General features: G+C 41.4%; 3 protein-coding genes and 1 long non-coding RNA gene across 5 annotated transcripts in view; 2 read left to right on the top strand and 2 right to left on the bottom strand.

Moving 5' to 3' along the window:
* LOC118241458 (NLR family CARD domain-containing protein 3-like) overlaps positions 1–10,877 on the top strand; it is a 33,460-nt gene extending 22,583 nt beyond the window's left edge. The window contains 8 exon segments of the mRNA XM_035526485.1: positions 4,095–4,218; positions 5,584–5,607; positions 5,723–5,811; positions 6,024–6,185; positions 6,462–6,487; positions 8,322–8,445; positions 8,608–8,720; positions 10,789–10,877. Of these exon segments, the coding sequence (XP_035382378.1) occupies positions 4,095–4,218; positions 5,584–5,607; positions 5,723–5,811; positions 6,024–6,185; positions 6,462–6,487; positions 8,322–8,445; positions 8,608–8,720; positions 10,789–10,877 (751 nt within the window).
* The window catches only part of LOC118241374, a 328,035-nt gene that overhangs the window by 225,675 nt on the left and 83,375 nt on the right, over positions 1–18,985 (top strand). The window lies entirely within an intron of this gene.
* LOC118241457 (coiled-coil domain-containing protein 96-like) lies at positions 12,519–13,744 on the bottom strand. Its single transcript, XM_035526484.1, has 2 exons — positions 13,142–13,744; positions 12,519–12,866 (listed from the first exon to the last, which is right to left on the bottom strand). Exons 1-2 carry the CDS (start codon positions 13,658–13,660, stop codon positions 12,519–12,521), a joined length of 867 nt encoding a protein of 288 aa, XP_035382377.1. The 5' UTR covers positions 13,661–13,744.
* Positions 13,760–16,471, bottom strand: LOC113569126. The gene is made up of 3 exons (XR_004776048.1): positions 16,283–16,471; positions 14,062–14,173; positions 13,760–13,839 (listed from the first exon to the last, which is right to left on the bottom strand). It is a non-coding gene; the product is annotated as an uncharacterized LOC113569126 (long non-coding RNA).

The following is an 18,985-nucleotide window of genomic DNA, read 5'->3' as shown; positions in this document are numbered from 1 at the left end:
TAAATGTCTGTAGGCCATTTATAAACGACACACTTTGAAATAAACTTATCATTTGAAGTTGTCTGTTAAGAAATGTATAAATTACTTGGTAATAATTTATAAAACACACATTAAAAAAAAGACTTGATGTCTTCAGACTAATGTGCTTGTTAATAAATATGCATAGTAGGAGTTCTCATTCATGGAGTTTTCCAAGATCATGAATGAATCGTCCTAGAGGGCCATTATTGGTTTTTTTTGCTAACCGTTCATACATTTCTATTACTGTCCAGTGATCCTTTACCAGCTCCTCTGTTCGGTTACCTCTAAGCCTCCAAACAGTTTCCTTGTATGTTCTCCAGGCCCTCCTTATATTCTGCGTGTGAGCCCCTGTAGGAGCATCCATGTATGATATACTGTGGTTAACTGTGTAATGTCTGTAGCCAAGCTGAGACAGAGCCTGCCGGTAGACACGCCACTCACCACTGAGGATTGTGGATCGCCTGCTTACATGCTGAATGATAAGTGGCACTAGTTCCCTTCTGGACCTTCTCTGAACTAGGTGAAGAACTGGCTGTCTTTGTTTAGTGTGGACAGCATTTTCACCCAGCATCCCAGAGACCCACTGCCTCCTCCACAACGCCCGGCCATCCGCCCTCTTCCATACCGTGTAACATAAAAAGTAAAGCATTATTACATTAATTAAGAACTATTAACAAGATGAAAAAATTACAGGTATGAAGCATGAAGACTTGTATGTCCATTATACATTATTAAGACTCTACAAAATTCTATACCCACATAAAAGATGCACCTGCATTTCTTCTATGCCTGAAGTTACTCTCATCTATGACAGTGAACTGTCTGCATCCTCCTTTCCTTCTTCTGAGTTCTTCCATCGCCACCACACAAGCCTCTCTCACTTTCTTAGACAATTTTGACAAGAAACTTGAGAAAACCTGAAGGGACATAATGGTGCTAAATTGATTAAATAACTGAATAAATGTATTTAACACTTAGTAAGATATTGAATGTACTCAGTAAAATTGTAAAGTTTATTTGTTAATTAAGTTAATTTGGTCATGTGAACTGCTCTGGTTATTTTGCTTCTTTTAATCAAACAATTTACTTGATTTGAATAAAACCAATTAACCTGCTCGTTACACATGGATGTTTGCGGTTGCACCATTAAAATATTTCCACACTGCAGAAAGTATCTAGATGTGCTGAACAAAAATCTGTTTGATTACAGTTCAAATGGCCACTCAGTCCACACTTGTTGTATAAAGTAAGACATATAAGCCTGCGTGTGTTAGCTGCTCTCACCTGTACGTTGTAAATTAAAGTTACACTAAAACATCTAAGTAAGCTCGTTAGCCTACCATTCACATCAGTCCCAGCAGTCGCTGTTGTGTAGTTTCATTTTATGATGACAAAGATCGCATTTAATCTCTTTGTAGTACTTTCTTATTTTGCAGCCACTTTATTAATTTCAAATGTTTTCTTTTTGATTTCTTGCCCTCCATCAGCTTCCTCAATTTCTTCGGCATTTTGGCACAATTAAAACCGGATGTGTCCCCTTTACATTTGTTATACTGGAATTTATGGCATTCCAGATTCTCATCGAGTGTACAAGATTTTAAACTTAACAATGCAATGAGTAATACATCCAAATATTTTTATATATTGTGCATACTTATATTAAGCAGACACATTAATATTTTCTGGACAAACAGCTCTTTGTGAATTTCATATAAACCATCAACAGTAAAGGTGGAGCGTTCGTGGACGTTGGAGTTCATTCAGGTCTGCGCCTCTAATGAGGAGACGCCGGTACAGGTGTGTTTGGAGTCGGATGACAGTGGAGATCAGCACAGCACCTGACACTCCTCCACACAATACACAAAGAAGAAGTGAGTTCACAGTTCAGAGAGAAAACCGGGGCAAAAATAATCAAAAAACAAAACAAAACAGCCAAGACACTGGAGAGAAATAAAGATGGAGAGGCTGGAACAGGTCAATGCTGTACTGTACTGTAGCTACAGTGCAGCTAAACTAGCGTTAGCTAGAAATCAACATTAGCAGATGTGTTTTCAGTAGTTTTCTTGAATACTAACATTAGTGGGTTATGCTTGAACAACGCCATGGTAGTTCACCGTCTTTATGACCTTTAGTACATTTTATTCAGTATGAGTGGAATCTGAACACATCCGCTTTGTTAGATTACTCTGAAAGAAAGCTGTCGTACGTTAGCCAACTAGCTAGTAAACTAGCGCGACTGTCTCCGGATTACAGTGGAGATCAGCACAGCCGGTTTCTCCTGTTGTTTGAAGTTTAGCCCTTCGATCCGTTTTCGGTAGGTTTTACGCTCTGGTTCTTTACCTGGCTTTTATTCCCCGTCTATGCACGTCAATAATGTAAAAGTGAGATTTAATGGGCGAAATTAGCAGCCACAACCGACCGACCGAGCTAGCTCGCTAAATCGGTCGCTCGTTTCGGTCATTTCTATGTAAAATTCAGAGTGTCTGACTATTTGGCTAGATGACATTAAAATGGATGATTAAATGCACCCAGTTAGCTTGCATGCGCGTCCGAAGTGGTGCTTCACAACTCGAGATCGACCGTATTGCGGTATTGTCTATATTGCAGACGTGCAGCGGTGTACCGCGTTCATTGTAAGTGTTCACTAAGCAAATCGCGACCGTGTCGGTACTATTCTATATGTGGCACTGATGTGTGTGTTCTTCTTTCTACAGTTTGGGTATCGACTAGGGATTCAAGTAAGTAGCCTGTCAAAGATTTATGCGTGCGCATGTCGTATTTTGTCTCCACTTATATATCAGCCCTTATTTATCTCTGACCATCTTTCAGACTGGGTCACAATCATACTTCCTTTTGTTGAGTTTTAGCCAATTGAGCCACAAAAAGTGAAGCTAAACAAAACAGAAAAAAGACCAGTTTGTTTCATACTGTTGAAAAGTTCACAGATCAGGTGCAATGTCTACAACCAGCTTAAAACGTTTGACAACTGCAGAAAAACCTATGTTGTCAAGTTCAGTGAGGCCCACAACCGAAATGCATATAGAGATATGTGTGACGTGAATAACAGTACACAAAGGCTGATTTTTGTGAATTTTCATTGGAAGATACTGTACATAACATATGTGACTGACAGATTCCCTAAAGAATGATTAGAACATTATTTGATGCCAGTTCTGTCGCCCCTTGTCTGGTATTCTCTGCCTTACTTCATTGTTCTCACATGTTTTTCTCATTTGTAATTGTGTATATATACCTTGTGTTTGTACTTGTGTATATATACCTTGTGTTTGTGTATATACGTATATATACTGTGTTCATATTGTGTATATACGCAACCTATGTATATACTGAGGTAATAAAAAGAGTGTTTACAGGGAAAAGAGGTTTAACATTGAATTAGGCATATTAATAACATAAAACATAAGGGAGTATAGAGATTCTGTGTCCTCTCAGTGTAACGCGAGTGCCGAAGGGTGTGGAGCAGGATCCACAGACTCTCTCGACGTGGACAAACATTTATTTAAAGACTATAGTGGCATTCCATATAACACAAACAGTGAACATAGAGACACTGAACACTAACAATTTTTAACATTAACACAAGCTAGACAAACACGGTTACGAATGTTACATTTAGACATTAACTCACGAACAACATGCTACATCAACGATGACCAACAACACTGCACACACTGATGCAGGTTTAAATACGCAAAGACAAACAAGGTGCAGGTGTGTGCAGGTGTGGATACAAACAAAGATCCTGTCACTGCACGTGGCGGGCCAAACCACATGACTCGCGAGAGGCGAGCGTTCTGTTACAGAACCCCCTCCCAAGGGGCGCAGCTCCCGACGCATTCTTCCAGTGAACACGACTCTCAGGACAAAGTGTACATGTACACACAAGCAGCCGCCTGGGAGAAAGGCAGCTTCTCTGTCTCTGTCAGGGCAGTCCGGTACGCCCCCAACAACGTTACGCCTGTAGATGTACAAAAGTTGTAAACACAAACAAACAATAGCGCCCACACACAAACATATAAGGCGCTGTGACATGGTGCCCGCTGTCTGCGCAGGCACCTTGTATGTGTCCGTGGCCTCAATGGACATGCGGGCGTGCACGTCCACCCCGGTTCCAGACGTGCTACCTCCCCCAACGGTCCTCCACTCGCCTGCCACTCTAGGAGCATCCCAGCAACGGTTTGCCTCCGGGGCTTTGGGCAGACCCCTCCAGTCTCGCTGGTGAGTCCGCTGAAGGGAAGGGACACGGGCTTCAGCTCTGCACGCTGGTCTACCCAACCACCCTCTTTCTGGTTGTTGTGGTGCATTTCGGTCTTCCTCGGCCCAGGCTCAAGGCTCCCCCTAGCCCCCCCCAAGAAATTCTTGGGGGTGTTCCCCTTCACTTCCGGGGTGGACATAGACACCAGTCACGGTCCTCTGCCCAATCTCTTTTGGGATCCAGGCAGCAGGGCAGGGTGCCTACGCATCTCCCGCTAGGAAGTCCATCTTTAGCTGTGGTGGTTGGTCATTCTGTAACGCATTGGCCCGAGTGCTGAAGGGCGTAGAGCAGGATGCGCAGACTCTCTCGACGTGGACAAACATTTATTTACATAAAACATAAAGACTATAGTGGCACTCCCGTGTAACACAAACAGTGAACATAGAGACACTTAGCACTAACGATTTTTAACATTAACACAAGGTAGACAAAAATGGTTACGAATGTTACATTTAGACATTAACTCACGCACCTCCTGCTAGGAAGTCCGTCATTTGCCGAGGGAGTAAGCGTCCTGTGGTGGTTGGTCATTCTGTAATGTTGCTGCTGGCCTGAGCGCTGTAAGGCATGAGCCAGGACACACAGACTCCCTTGACTTTGTGAAACATTTATTAACATTAAACACAGAAAACACAAGTGGCAATCACATACAACTATAACAGTGAACATTATTAAACATTTAACACTAATGATCTACACATAATACGGAAACGGTGAAAACAAACACAGACGTTACTTGCTATGGTTTTTTTTTTTACATAAGAGACTCAAGAGACTAAGCTAGAGACAATGACCAACAACGGTGCACACACTGACAGGGGTTTAAGTAGACAGACAGTAAACCCTGTGCAGGTGTGTGCCAACCATGGAAGCGTGGCTACAAAACAAACATACAAGATCCCCCCACTGCACGCGGCGGGCCAAACCACTTGACTCGTGACAGGCGAGCATTCTGTGACATCCGGCTTGTGTTGGCCCATAAATTAATCTATGAGCCCAACCCAGCCCCCTTGTTTATAAATTAAACAAGATCTCCATTTTTGAGATTTTTTGCTTCAGCATTACAGAGTATAAAATAAAAACATTTTAACTCTTCATCAAAGTACTCTCCACCGAAGTGGTGCTTCACAACTCGAGATCGACCGTATTGCTGTATTGTCTGTATTGTATGTATTGCAGACGTGCAGCGGTGTACCGCGTTCATTGTAAGTGTTCACTAAGCAAATCGCGACCGTGTCGGTACTATTCTATATGTGGCACTGATGTGTGTGTTCTTCTTTCTACAGTTTGGGTATCGACTAGGGATTCAAGTAAGTAGCCTGTCAAAGATTTATGCGTGCGCATGTCGTATTTTGTCTCCACAGACGTGCGTGCGCACGATGTCTCTTCCTCTCGTTACCTTTTGGACAGAATTGGACTGCTCAGTGGCCCAGCGTCAGCCACCTTGTCCAGGCCGTGTGCCTGGCGCTTTGTCGACTTCACCTGGCTGGTCAGACCATCATCAGGGTGAACAGGTGGGTTGTTGTCATGAGGGACTACAGGACGTAGTCCTCAGCATCCCCGGCCTCATGGCCCAGACCCGTATTCAACTTTTTGAGTTGAATCAGCAGACACTGACCCAGTGCTGAGTTTACCGGGTTTTATATTGACCTTATTAGCACTGTGGACTATAAAGGCTGAGCACTAATAGGCTGGGCTGCATTTTTCATTACGGGTACAATGCAAGGAACAAAAAGCAGGAACAGGATGTTCTGCGCCTGAGCGTTGGCCAGTCCAACACACCCATGTTGGCCCTGAAACCTCTCCCTCCCGCGCTGAGTAAGCTCCCAGAGCGTCTGACTCACGGGCACCCTGCTTTTGACTTTAACATCCAGCAGGATGTGTCTGGGTAGGCTTCCCAGCGTGTCCGAGGCCAGCCTCCTCTTCCTCCCAGTGAGACCCTAGCACTAATGGATATGTAGATGTCGGAGAGTGATGTCTTATTATTGGTCTTATTTTGGCACAAATATATTTTACCTGGTTTTTCAGTGATAGACACTTCTGACCTTTTTTAAAAAATGCCGGTAACTCAGATACCACAGGTGCAAACTAAAATTAATTTCTTTACTCATAATGTCTTTAATCATATAGTCAATGTGTCAGCAATCCCTCTTCTGGCCAACAGAGATCCTCCTAATCTGCAGTGCCATGGTATGAAACATTCATTGAAGTTTAGATTTTTGAGGAGTTCAGTTAACTCACTGACTCAGTACAAGAACACGTGGCTACTATCTTAGTGTTTTTGAAATGATCTTACATATAAAATATGCATGTTACACCATATACATAAAAGACACATTTTACATGCTTTTTATGTGTAAGACTCATCATCTAATTATAGGAGAAATATAATCTACTTGTGTGTTAATATTTTTAAGTAGCTACTAGTATAAGGCCAGAATGGGAAATGGTAAATATTATATACTTTAACAAGCTTTAATATTACTATGCTTCAGTGTAACCAAAACCATATCTCATAGCTAGAAACACTACCAACCACAATATGAAAGTCCTCTGTTGTGACAGGTGGATCCTTTTGAGTTTCTCTCTGCACTGCACTGGCCAAATCTGTCAGCTTCTTCTGTAGCAGAAAACAAACACATAATACAACATCAAGTTGACAAGACATTGAGAACAGCAATTAATGACTGAGAAAACAATTTGACCGTGGATGTCTAAGCATTACATAAGCCCAATTTTGTACTGATATATCAGCCCTTATTTATCTCTGACCATCTTTCAGACTGGGTCACAATCATACTTCCCTTTGTTGAGTTTTAGCCAATTGAGCAATAAAAAGTGAAGCTAAACACAACAGAAAAAAGACCAGTTTGTTTCATACTGTTGAAAAGTTCACAGATCAGGTGCAATGTCTACAACTAGCTTGAAAAGTTTGACAACTGCAGAAAAACCTATGTTGTCAAGCTCAGTGAGGCCCACAACCGAAATACATATGAGTGAGATATGTGTGACGTGAATAACAGTACACAAAGGCTGATTTTTGTGAATTTTCATTGGAAGATACTGTACATAACATATGTGACTGACAGATTCCCTAAAGAATGATTAGAACATTATTTGATGCCAGTTCTGTCGCCCCTTGTCTGGTATTCTCTGCCTTACTTCATTGTTCTCACATGTTTTTCTCATTTGTAATTGTGTATATATACCTTGTGTTTGTGTATATACGTATATATACTGTTTTCATATTGTGTATATACGCAACCTATGTATATACTGAGGTAATAAAAAGAGTGTTTATAGGGAAAAGAGGTTTTTAACATTGAATTAGACATATTAATAACATAAAACATAAGGGAGTATAGAGATTCTGTGTCCTCTCAGTGTAACGCGTTGGCCCGAGTGCTGAAGGGTGTGGAGCAGGACGCACAGACTCTCTCGACGTAGACAAACATTTATTTACATAAAATATAAAGACTATAGTGGCACTCCCATATAACACAAACAGTGAACATAGAGACACTTAACACTAACAATTTTTAACATTAATACAAGCTAGACAAACACGGTTATGAATGTTACATTTAGACATTAACTCACGAACAACACGCTACATCAACAATGACCAACAACACTGCACACACTGACGCAGGTTTAAATACACAAAGACAAACAAGGTGCAGGTGTGTGCAGGCATGGATACAAACAAAGATCCTCTCACTGCACGTGGCGGGCCAAACCACGTGACTCGCGAGAGGCGAGCATTCTGCTACAGAACCCCCTCCTAAGAGGCGCAGCTCCCAACACATCCTTCCAGTGAACGCGAGTCTCAGGACGCCGTGAACATGTACACACAAGCAGCCGCCTGGGAGAAAGGCAGCTTCTCTGTCTCTCTCAGGGCAGTCCGGTACGCCCCCAACAACGTTACGCCTGTAGATGTACAAAAGTTGTAAACACAAACAAACAATAGCGCCCACACACAAACATATAAGGTGCTGTGACATGGTGCCCGCTGTCTGCGCAGGCACCTTGTACGTGTCCGTGGCCTCAATGGACATGCAGGGGTGCACGTCCGCCCCGGTTCCAGACGTGCTACCTCCCCCAGCGGTCCTCCACTCGCCTGCCACTCTAGGAGTATCCCAGCGACGGTTTGCTTCTGGGGCTTTGGGCAGACCCCTCCAGTCTCGCTGGTGAGCCTGCTGAAGGGAAGGGACACGGGCTTCAGCTCTGCCCCACTGGAGATCCCGATGGGTCCACCCAACCGCCCTCTTTCTGGTTGTTGTGGTGCACTTCGGTCTTCCTCGGCCCAGGCTCAAGGCCCGCACCCCCAAGAAATTCTTGGGGGTGTTCCCCTCCACTTCCGGGGTGGACACAGACACCAGTCACGGTCCTCTCCCCAATCTCCTGGGATCCAGGCAGCAGGGTGGGGGTGCCTACGCATCTCCCGCTAGGAAGTCTGTCTTTAGCTGAGGTGGTTGGTCATTCTGTAACGTGTTGGCCCGAGTGCTGAAGTACGTAGAGCAGGATGCACAGACTCTCTCGACGTGGACAAACATTTATTTACATAAAACATAAAGACTATAGTGGCACTCCCGTGTAACACAAACAGTGAACATAGAGACACTTAGCACTAACGATTTTTAACATTAACACAAGGTAGACAAAAATGGTTACGAATGTTACATTTAGACATTAACTCACACACCTCCTGCTAGGAAGTCCATCATTTGCCGAGGGAGTAAGTGTCCTGTGGTGGTTGGTCATTCTGTAATGTTGCTGCTGGCCTGAGCGCCATAAGGCGTGGGCCAGGACACACAGACTCCCTTGACTTTGTGAAACATTTATTAACATTAAACACAGAAAACACAGGTGGCAATCACATACAACTATAACAGTGAACATTATTAAACATTTAACACTAACGATCTACACATAATACAAAAACAGTGAAAACAAACACAGATGTTACTTGCTATGGGTTTTTTTTTTACACAAGAGACTCAAGAGACTAAGCTAGAGACAATGACCAACAACGGTGCACACACTGACAGGGGTTTAAGTAGACAGACAGTAAACCCTGTGCAGGTGTGTGCAATCCTGGAAGCGTGGCTACAAAACAAACATACAAGATCCCCCCACTGCACGCGGTAAGCCAAACCACTTGACTTGTGACAGGCGAGCATTCTGTGACGTTCGGCTTGTGTTGGCCCATAAATTAATCTATGAGCCCAACCCCCTTCCATCTTATAAATTAAAGAAGATCTCCATTTTTGAGATTTTTTGCTTCAGCATTACAGAGTATAAAATAAAAACATTTTAACTCTTCATCAAAGTAACATGCTGTTTTACAAGATTGAATATTTGTCCTGGAGATTCCTGAACCTTTCTCATGTTGATTATCCTGCTGCTGGACATTGCTTCCCTCTGGTTGTTTGCACAGACCTGAAGGTTGCTCAATGGAATGAGTATCTAAATAAAGCAGGAAGTCTGTCTGCATTCAAGATGTCAGGGGAAAAAGTGAAAGAAGTAAATGGATGAAATAAAGCCCCACCAGAGAGAGTGTCTGGACTTGCCACAAGTGAGCTGCTGGACTTTGTTGTTTCTGTTCAACAGATGGGTTGTGGGGTAAAAGGAAACGAGCAGCAGCTTTAGAGAAATTGTTCAGCTATTTTGTAATTCAACAAAACAACAATAAAGAATCTTGAAAACCTCTAAGCCTCATCCTACTCTTTGAACAGCTGCCCAGATTCACAACACAACAGCAACTGCAAAGCAAAAATTATGAAATTAGAGAAGACATCATTAAGTGACAACACACATTAGTGTTAAGCCACAACAAAAATGTGGCACATTGACAATGTTTAATTTTGGTTGATGTGTTTGTGCTGTGGCTGAATTAATGAATTTCCAGTGAAAAACAAGGATTTGAATCTGTCCAAATGTCTTGCTAGCTAACCTATCTAGTTAACTAGCAAGATTCCAACTAGATCATAAAGATAAGCATGAAGAGTAACTGTTAAGACAAAATTTGGAAACTATAACAATTTCCTGCCCAGCAAAATATTATAAAACACTTGTATAACTTTTATATAACATTAATCTTTCCTGTCACCAGCCATTTTAGAGGTCTGCAGAAGTGAAGATGAGAAAGTTTGTACTCAGAGGCTCCTCAGTGCAATGAGGAGTGGCTCATGGGTTCAAGTAGGACTCAGAAGCTGAAGTGAGCATTCGAGTGCAGCATGTTATGCTTGTGAACTGAACATGGCCACGATCAGAACAGAGTCTGAACACAATCTTCAAAACCAATTTCACACTGGCTTGCAGCAAGCAGTATTCAATTTAAAGTTAGGCCTGCACTGGTTTTGCACCAAATAGATGCAGAAACCGATTTACACACCGCAAGGCTTTAGTGAACCATTCAATCCCAAACAAGAGTCACAAACAACTGGAGGATAACATCAGAAAAAGCACCTGATGTTTTATTCTACCAGGGAAGCTGCGTCGTCCAGAGGAACTTAGTGGCCCCTACCGGCAAGACAACCTAGAACAGATGTCGGCTGAGCAGTGTGACAACCATTAGCATTGCTCAAGGGAGGGCTTTTTGTCCTCTCTTGGATAGCAAAGCATTCCTGAGGGAGAAAACAGGATGACTTTCTATTTTCCTTCACTGTGCTCTAAAAAATAAAGAGGGTGTTACAATCAAGCCAACGCAGGAGGGCAGCTCAACAGCACACCAGTATGCTGCCAAGATGAAGACCAAAATGGCTGCCTCTGAAGGAAGGGCTGTAAGATGTGAAGTATGCTTCCCTCTTCAGAGGTCCACAGCATCAATATCAGAAGCCATAGTTTATTAATACTAAGCCCTCTTTAAGAATGAGTTGTAGATGATGTGAACTAGCACTGCAAATGCTTCTTTGTGGGATTGACATGCCATGGTCAGGATAACTTTTTACTGCTGGTTTTGTTTTGTATTTTTTGACATGCAAAATAATTTAGAAGCAGGAAGAGAGGTTTCTGGATTGGTTACTAAAAACCCTGATGAAGCCAAAGTTTTTAACTGCTTATCCTAGAGCCCAGGACAGGTACAGAGACTTTTTTCCTCAGAGCATCTATATTTGTGATCACTATGAGGATTTAGAGATAATTTATTCAGTGTTCTTAAATGAACATTTCTTACAATGGCTATTAGAAATTATTATAATTTAGTACAAAAGGTTATGTGCTACTTCTATGCTACATATTATTTCAAGCATTACCTATAAGTATTTTTAAGGATACATATTTATAATATTGCATATGGTATACATCATTCTTATTAGATTTTTACAGACCTTTGGCATATGTGGGGGAAGCAGTGTGCATGTAGAAGGCATGGTGGGCCATTTATATGAACATGATAAGAGCTTGCACATGATTTGCTCTGCTTGTTACTGTTAATGTGGTCAGGATTTAAAACATAACTTGTGTAACTTGTGGATGACGCATGCTATACTCTAACTCCCCATACTTTTTTGAACACGTAAATTGTTAGGTATTCATTTTTCTAGGAAGTGATTGTCCATAGTGCTGGTTTCTAATTACTTGTTCTCTTAGTACAGCAACATTTAATTCTTTGCAGGTGATATAGAGAAACAGATGGAATCACCAGAGGGCTGAGAGGGTAGTTGCAAAAACAAATTGAAAGTGCAGGTGACATTTTATAAATTGTAATCACCATGTTCAGATAAAGAATAGTACCAACTTGTAGCCTATTTCAATCAGTGTTTCCACTGACATCACTGAGCACCATGGACAGTTACACTGTCATAGTGGACCTCCAACAAACTGAAAAAAGACAGAAAGAGAAAGAGAGAGATGCTCTCATGTCACTGCTGCATGACCAGTACTCCTCAAAAAGCACAATGCTGCCTCTATATACATTCAACTTGGAGCACCCTGCTTATTGCAGTGATAGCAGGAGCTAGCTTTTTGATAGCATGTGACTCAGGAATGGAGCTGGTAGAGATGTGGTCTACAACCGAGAGATCAATGCTGGACCCTGCCCGTAAGATAATGAGCTTCAACATGTCAACAAATAGGACAGAACAAAACATTATCTTTATGCTATGGTCAACACAGCACTATTTTCAAATATAACAGTGTACTGTTTTTATTTTAGTTCTGCACAAAGAGCATACAGCATGTTTGTGTATATACGTGTACACGTGTGTGTTCAACTGTGTTATACACAATGCTGCAGTGGCCTGCTCTGCTTCAGCTTGCTCTTTACTGTGCTACACTTGACAGAGAGCTTTTCATGCTGCCTCTTGAGAATGTCTATTTGGCTCTGCAGGTCCTCGCATGCATCCTTCACCTTCTCAAAATCCTGGAGCAGCTTCTTGTTTCTCAGCAGGCTGCAGCGCTGGTACAGGCGCAGATTGTCTGCACGCAGCTTGTCTTTAGTTATCATTACCCCTGCCAGAGCTTTCCGTTTGTTGCCGATCATTGCCTTTATCTTGGCCAGATTGGCTAGTTTGGCCTGGATCTCCAGCTCCACAAAGTTGATCGTTTCTTTGAGATGTGACTGGAACTGAGAGTGGAGGTACACAATACTGAGATTATTTTCTATGCCTTCAAGACTCTACTACTGTACAATACATCTTCCCATCCTACTCCGTGGCAATAAATTTACTGCATTTTCAGTTTTAAATGGGGGCTCGAAATTTCCAAGTTTTGTGATGGGATTTATGGGATGGGTCTTGTTATGTTTTCAAGTCTACTTGACAGTTCCATGGCTATCTAAAAAATCAACAGAAGTTGCACCCACATTAGTCTTAATCTACTGAGTTTAATAGGACGTCATACCTCTCTAGTGCTGGTAATTCCTTTCTTTATTCGAATAACCTCCTCTTCATACTCCAAGATCATAGTCTTATAATTCTCATTTTCAAATTTCAGTTTTTCAGCCTTTGTCCTCTCCTCCAGTTCTCCAATAGCTTCTTCCCGGCTTTGTACCCTCATCTGCAGCGCAAGGTTCCGTATTTTTGCAGCAGTGAGCTTATTCTCCGTCTTCTGCTCAGCTGCAAGGAGCCGTTTCACCTCAACAAGAGCTGCCCGCTTTCCCAGCCGCCGGGCGAGAGCCGCAAGGAGTACTTCTTGCATCATCATGATGAAGGCTTGATATTCACAGTCCCACTGCTTCTTCTTCTCCTGGCACCGGGGCCGGAGTTCTTCAACTTGCTGCTGGTAGAGCTGTGATTTGCACTGCCACTGCAACTTTAGGTCCTCTAGAATTTTTAGCTGGTCCTGGTAGCCATGGCGACTCCGCCTTGTACACACAGGCATTGGCACGTTTTCCCTTTCCAACCAGTCAGCTATTATCATCTGCTGCTCGCTGTTCAACTGGCAGAGTTCATCCCTTTCTGACAGGAGGCTCTGCAGAAGCGCTTGGTGTTCCTTATACTCAGCTTCAAGATTACATCTCTCCATCTCCAGCTGCTCTTTGGAAGCTTCAATGTCATGACATCCATCCAGACCAGTCTCCTGCAGCTGCTCATATGAACCTAAATTTACGGGGCAGAGTTATACTAAAGAATCATCCAATGCTATTAATTAACAGATGGCAACAGCTGATTTTGCCATCTTGAAATTGAGCTATGTTCAGATGAGAAGGCTCAGTTTAAAAATATATTACGACTCTTCATATGAAACCATGTGTTAAAAACCAACAGGAATTAATTGCCATGTAATTTTCTCTAGAATGTATAGACTTTATAGTTCTTTACCTTTTTTTCTCTGAAATGGTAGTGGATGGCTACCATTGATTGGAGGTAGAACAAGTGGAGCAAAATGTGTGCTGTCTCTAGTTTCTGGACTGTGCACACCCACATCAAGAGCCTAAACAAAGTATACAAGGTATTTTTCACACAAGAATCTACATACTGACACACAAGCACACATAACCATACACAACCTTCCATCATAGCCAAACAACCTTTTATTAAAATGTACTAAAAATGTATTTCTGTTTGTTTCTTTCTTGAGGCAGCAGTACAAATATTTTTAAGGTATCCCATATAATTTAAAGATTCAAAAACACATGCTCCTTCATTTCAGCATTTAAATAAAATGTGTATACACGTACCTGAACATTGTTTGCTTTCTGAGCACTGTGGTTTGGTCTTATTGGTGGCAGCTTTGTGCAGCCACCTTTCCTCTTTTCCATATCTACTGGCGCCTCTCGTCTTTTGATGTGAATTCTAAAGATCGATAAGCCTTTTAGTATTTGGGGAACAGACCTCAGCCAAATACAATAAGCAGCAACGAAGCAAATGAGTACTATGGGAATGGTGAAAGGCGTGATTAATGTGATAACTTGTGTGACTTCACAGCCCCTTTATTACATCATAATTATGCCACAAGTACCATCTCTACATAAATATCAATTTGCTAAACCTGCTAAATCTTGCACGGTTCAAGGTTTTGTCCCTTTAGATTTTAATCAATTTATCTGCTCATTCAACCACACGAAAATCAAGCCAACGTGTATCAGAAACAGTACACGCTGTAAACATCACACGTGTAAAACCTAATAATGAAAGTTGAAAATCCGCAAAGGTAGCTAAGATAGCTAGCATGTAGCAGGTGACTCAGGAATGGAGCTGGTATAGATGTGGTCTGCAAGCTAGAGATCAACACTGCACCCTGCTCTTTAAGAAAATGAGCTTCAACCTTTCAGTAAACAGATTGGGTTTTTGTTGGGTTAAAAACATTTTCTTTATCAAGCTGAACTCAGAGGTTTTCAGATGTCTCTGCAGATTTGTTAGCTAGGCAATAAATAATGAAAATGCCTCAGAGAGAGAGAGATAGAGAGAGAGAGGGAACGAGAGAGAGAATGGACTCAATAAATCTCTCAGTCCATGCGATTACTATTACTAGTTAATTACTTTTCATTTCCTACTCTAGGTCCAGTTCAGACAGTGCACCATTTGTGTATAGCATCTAGCACCAAGGGCTTATTGAGCTGGTCCTTTCTAAGTTATGAAAGCTCCATCGATGAGACTGGCTGTGTGCTGGGCTGGTGACATAGATAGAAAACTGTATTGTTTTTGTCATGGTTTTAAAAATGATGCGCAGTGAAATGTACTCCTGGGTCAAATTGCTTAGCTATAGTATGAATCATCTGATTAGGACCCAGATAAGTCAAAACAATGACTTGGGCAAGTGTTTAGGGCTCTAGGTCTCTGGTGATAAATATCTGCGTCAGCCCATTTAACAGTGTGTCTGTAGCTTTTCATTAATTTTTTATTGCTTATTGGTCACTGTGTATTGCCTTTTCTTACTATTCAGTTTGAAATATCAACAAATAGGACAGAACAAAAGAATCTGACTAGCAGTACATTGGTAAGGTTTGATGCATATCCCAAGATAAGTCATAAAGCCTTGAATAAAGATGAAGGCTAAGAGAGCAAAAGTTATGTAATTCTTCAAACATGAATACTAAACGTACAATTCTGGCACACCATGTCAATTACAATCCAATATACTGATGTGTTTATTTGATTCACTGGAAGACAACGAGTGACTTGTGTTTGGAACATAGTTTTCCTTCCCGAAGTTATACTGACTTCTTATACTGACATTTTTTAAACATGTACAGACAATTTTATTCCCTGGAAAGTAACATATACACACACAGACAGACACACAAAATGTGTGCTGTCTCTAGTTTCTGGACTGTGCACAGCCACATCAAGAGCCTAAACAAAGTATACAAGGTATTTTTCACACAAGAATTTACATACTGAAACACAAGCACACATAACCATACACAACCTTCCATCATAGCCAAACAACCTTTTATTAAAATGTACTAAAAATGTATTTCTATTTGTTTCATTCTAGAGGCACCAGTACAAATATTTTTAAGGTATACCATACAATTTAAAGATTCAAAAACACATGCTCCTTCATTTCAGCGTTTAAATAATATGTGTATACACATACCTGAACGTTGTTTGCTTTCTGAGCACTGTGGTTTGGTCTTATTGGTGGCAGCTTTGTGTAGCCACCTTTCCTCTTTTCCAAATCTACTGACACCTCTCATCTTTTGATGTGAATTCTAAAGGTCAGTAAGCCTAACGACTGATTATAATTGGAGTGTGGACAAACACTAGCTAGCTACAAATCACTTACACAGTAGCATGATTGTCTGCGCCAGTACCCGCTCCTATTGTGTTAACAGCTTTATGAATATTAATGAACTTTCCGCCGCTCTCTCCACCCCCGGTATGAAAGCTTCCTTCCTATTGGCTGTGCCAGTTCTCTGTATGATGCAGAGGTCTTTTGAACATTCCTAGTGGTTTTAGAAGAAACCCTCTGATACACATAGAAATAGAAATAGAAGCAATTTACTGCTGTGTATACACTCTCACAGCACTATATTCTAAATACCTACTGTTGTGCAGAGTGTAACGGACAATAATTTGTCTGCTGTCCCTTTAAGTTGTGTTTTACGGAAAATGCATGTGCATGAATGCCACACAGGAGAAGACTTTTTTTTGTACTGTACATGACGGACCTTACTGGACCCAGCGATTCTTTTGTCCTTAATTTCATTTCTCTGTCAATGTGTTTATGAGCTTTGGACGTTTCTACATTTCATGTACGCACTGTCAACAGGATTCCAAGAGCAAGCCGCTGTCACGTAGTGAATAAACCGGCAAGATTATTGCATAACTGAGTTGAGTCTGACTCGCGTCTCCTCCACATGCTTCACAGGCTTCTCTCTACCAGTGCCAAAGCTCTTTGCTAATCTGGGTTGGAGCATAATTTAAATAGGACTAACTCCAAGCGTTACAAGAGGCACCTTGTGGTTGCATAGTTAGAGTCCATGGTCCATTCTGCCGCCATCCACATTTCTACACATTTTCTAGCCCTTTATCAGTGGTTTGCTTCTGACCAAACGACTGCAGTTGCCAATATATTTTGGGTGGCTGACCACTCTGCAGTGACAGTGACATGCAGGAAAACTCCAGCCACCCTGCTGGGCACGACACACTTGCAACACTCACTATCTCAGTGCCTCCACTGTGCCGATGCTTTGAAAGTATATGTTCCATGCTAATAACCCTGAAAAATGTACAACTTATTTAATTAGTCTACTATTGCATATTGAAGATTACACAGTGCATGGGTATGCTCAAATGAAATGTGGCCAGAGTTCCTCAGTGTGTTTTTGATTTATGAAGATTCATGAAGAGTAACATTGACATCTCAGGAAATGTTTGAGATATCATGCTTGTCCCAGGTCTAATTCTCTCACAAGCAAATATATTAATAAAGCAGAACTAAAGCAAAGGCAGAATTTTTGGAACTGTTACTGAAAGACAACAGAGTAGCATAGAAGGACAGAAGAACATCACAGAAAAAATAATGCACATATCACTAGCCTAAGACCCTTTAAACACAAGAAATGCTGAGAGCTAAAACTAATATTTCCATATTTTGTTCATTTATTGCCTCATCGAGAAACAGTCCAAGACATACATTATCCTACAACACCATGCATTATTCTCCATGACAAAGGATTTTCAGGCACATGGCCATATTAAGAAGGCAAAATGATGGCCAAACAGGACTAAAACAACAGCAAATTATGAATATTGTTCAGCTTGCACATATGGGACTATAAAATGCTTCTGGCACTAGGCATTTGTTTATGACTCAGAGGCTTCTGATTTGTTTAAATAATCAGCAGATTTTTGTGTCACATGACACTTGATGAAATACAGTCATTGCTTCAATTATGCATTTACACACCAGTAAAAATTATATATATATATATATATATATATATATATATATATATATAGAGAGAGAGAGAGAGAGAGAGAGAGAACACTGCAAAGGTGAAAGAAGACCTCCACTTTTATTCAGTACAAGAACGTTTTTGTTTTTTTGTTTTTTGTAAAATCCATTTTATTAAACTTAGTGGTGGACATCTCAGCATTCACAACTCCTCATAAATACTAAAGGTTAAAGTACTTCATCTTTGTCATTGTTAAAGTATTTCCACACTTTTTGCCTCTACATTTGAATGTCATGCTATTTAAAAAACAAAATAAACATTAAACTTTGTTAAGACTTGGCACTCCAGGGGGTTCCGCACCTCGGACGGCAAGACCATTTCAAATCCAGGACTAGTGTCTGCACCTTTGTCTGCATGTACACTACCAGCTCAGCTGGCTATCGTTAAAGGTCAAGGGTCATGACTCAACCTTTGAGTCTGACACGGCCACTGGCAATGCCTTAGCAGACGAGACCGCACGTTGGGCAGCTGTTAATGCTCCCTCATGCCCGTACACTATATCCTCGATGTGTGAAGCTATCGCCATGTTTTCTCATTGCTTTGTGCTGAATAATATCAATGTGCGTTTCTTACAAACTCAGGGTACACAACAGGACTGCTCTCACTGAGTTGATTAGGGCTGTAGTCCTGATTAAAATGGTCTAATCCGTGACCTGGAGGGGCATGTCACCGTTCCTAAATCTATTTTTGCCATTTCTTGTGCATCATTTTCATGGGATTTCACATCGCACAAAGGGGGTGACGGCTAACATTCAAAAACAGTTTTGTATACATATAACTGTAAAACTCCTCCTAGATTGCTGTTTAACTTGTGCCAGAAGCAACCAAGGTAAAACACA

This window comes from Electrophorus electricus, chromosome 5 (assembly GCF_013358815.1).
Source record: "Electrophorus electricus isolate fEleEle1 chromosome 5, fEleEle1.pri, whole genome shotgun sequence".
NCBI lineage: Eukaryota > Metazoa > Chordata > Actinopteri > Gymnotiformes > Gymnotidae > Electrophorus > Electrophorus electricus.
The sequence above is the reverse complement of the archived record's forward strand: the minus strand, read 5'-3'. Positions and strand labels throughout refer to the sequence as shown.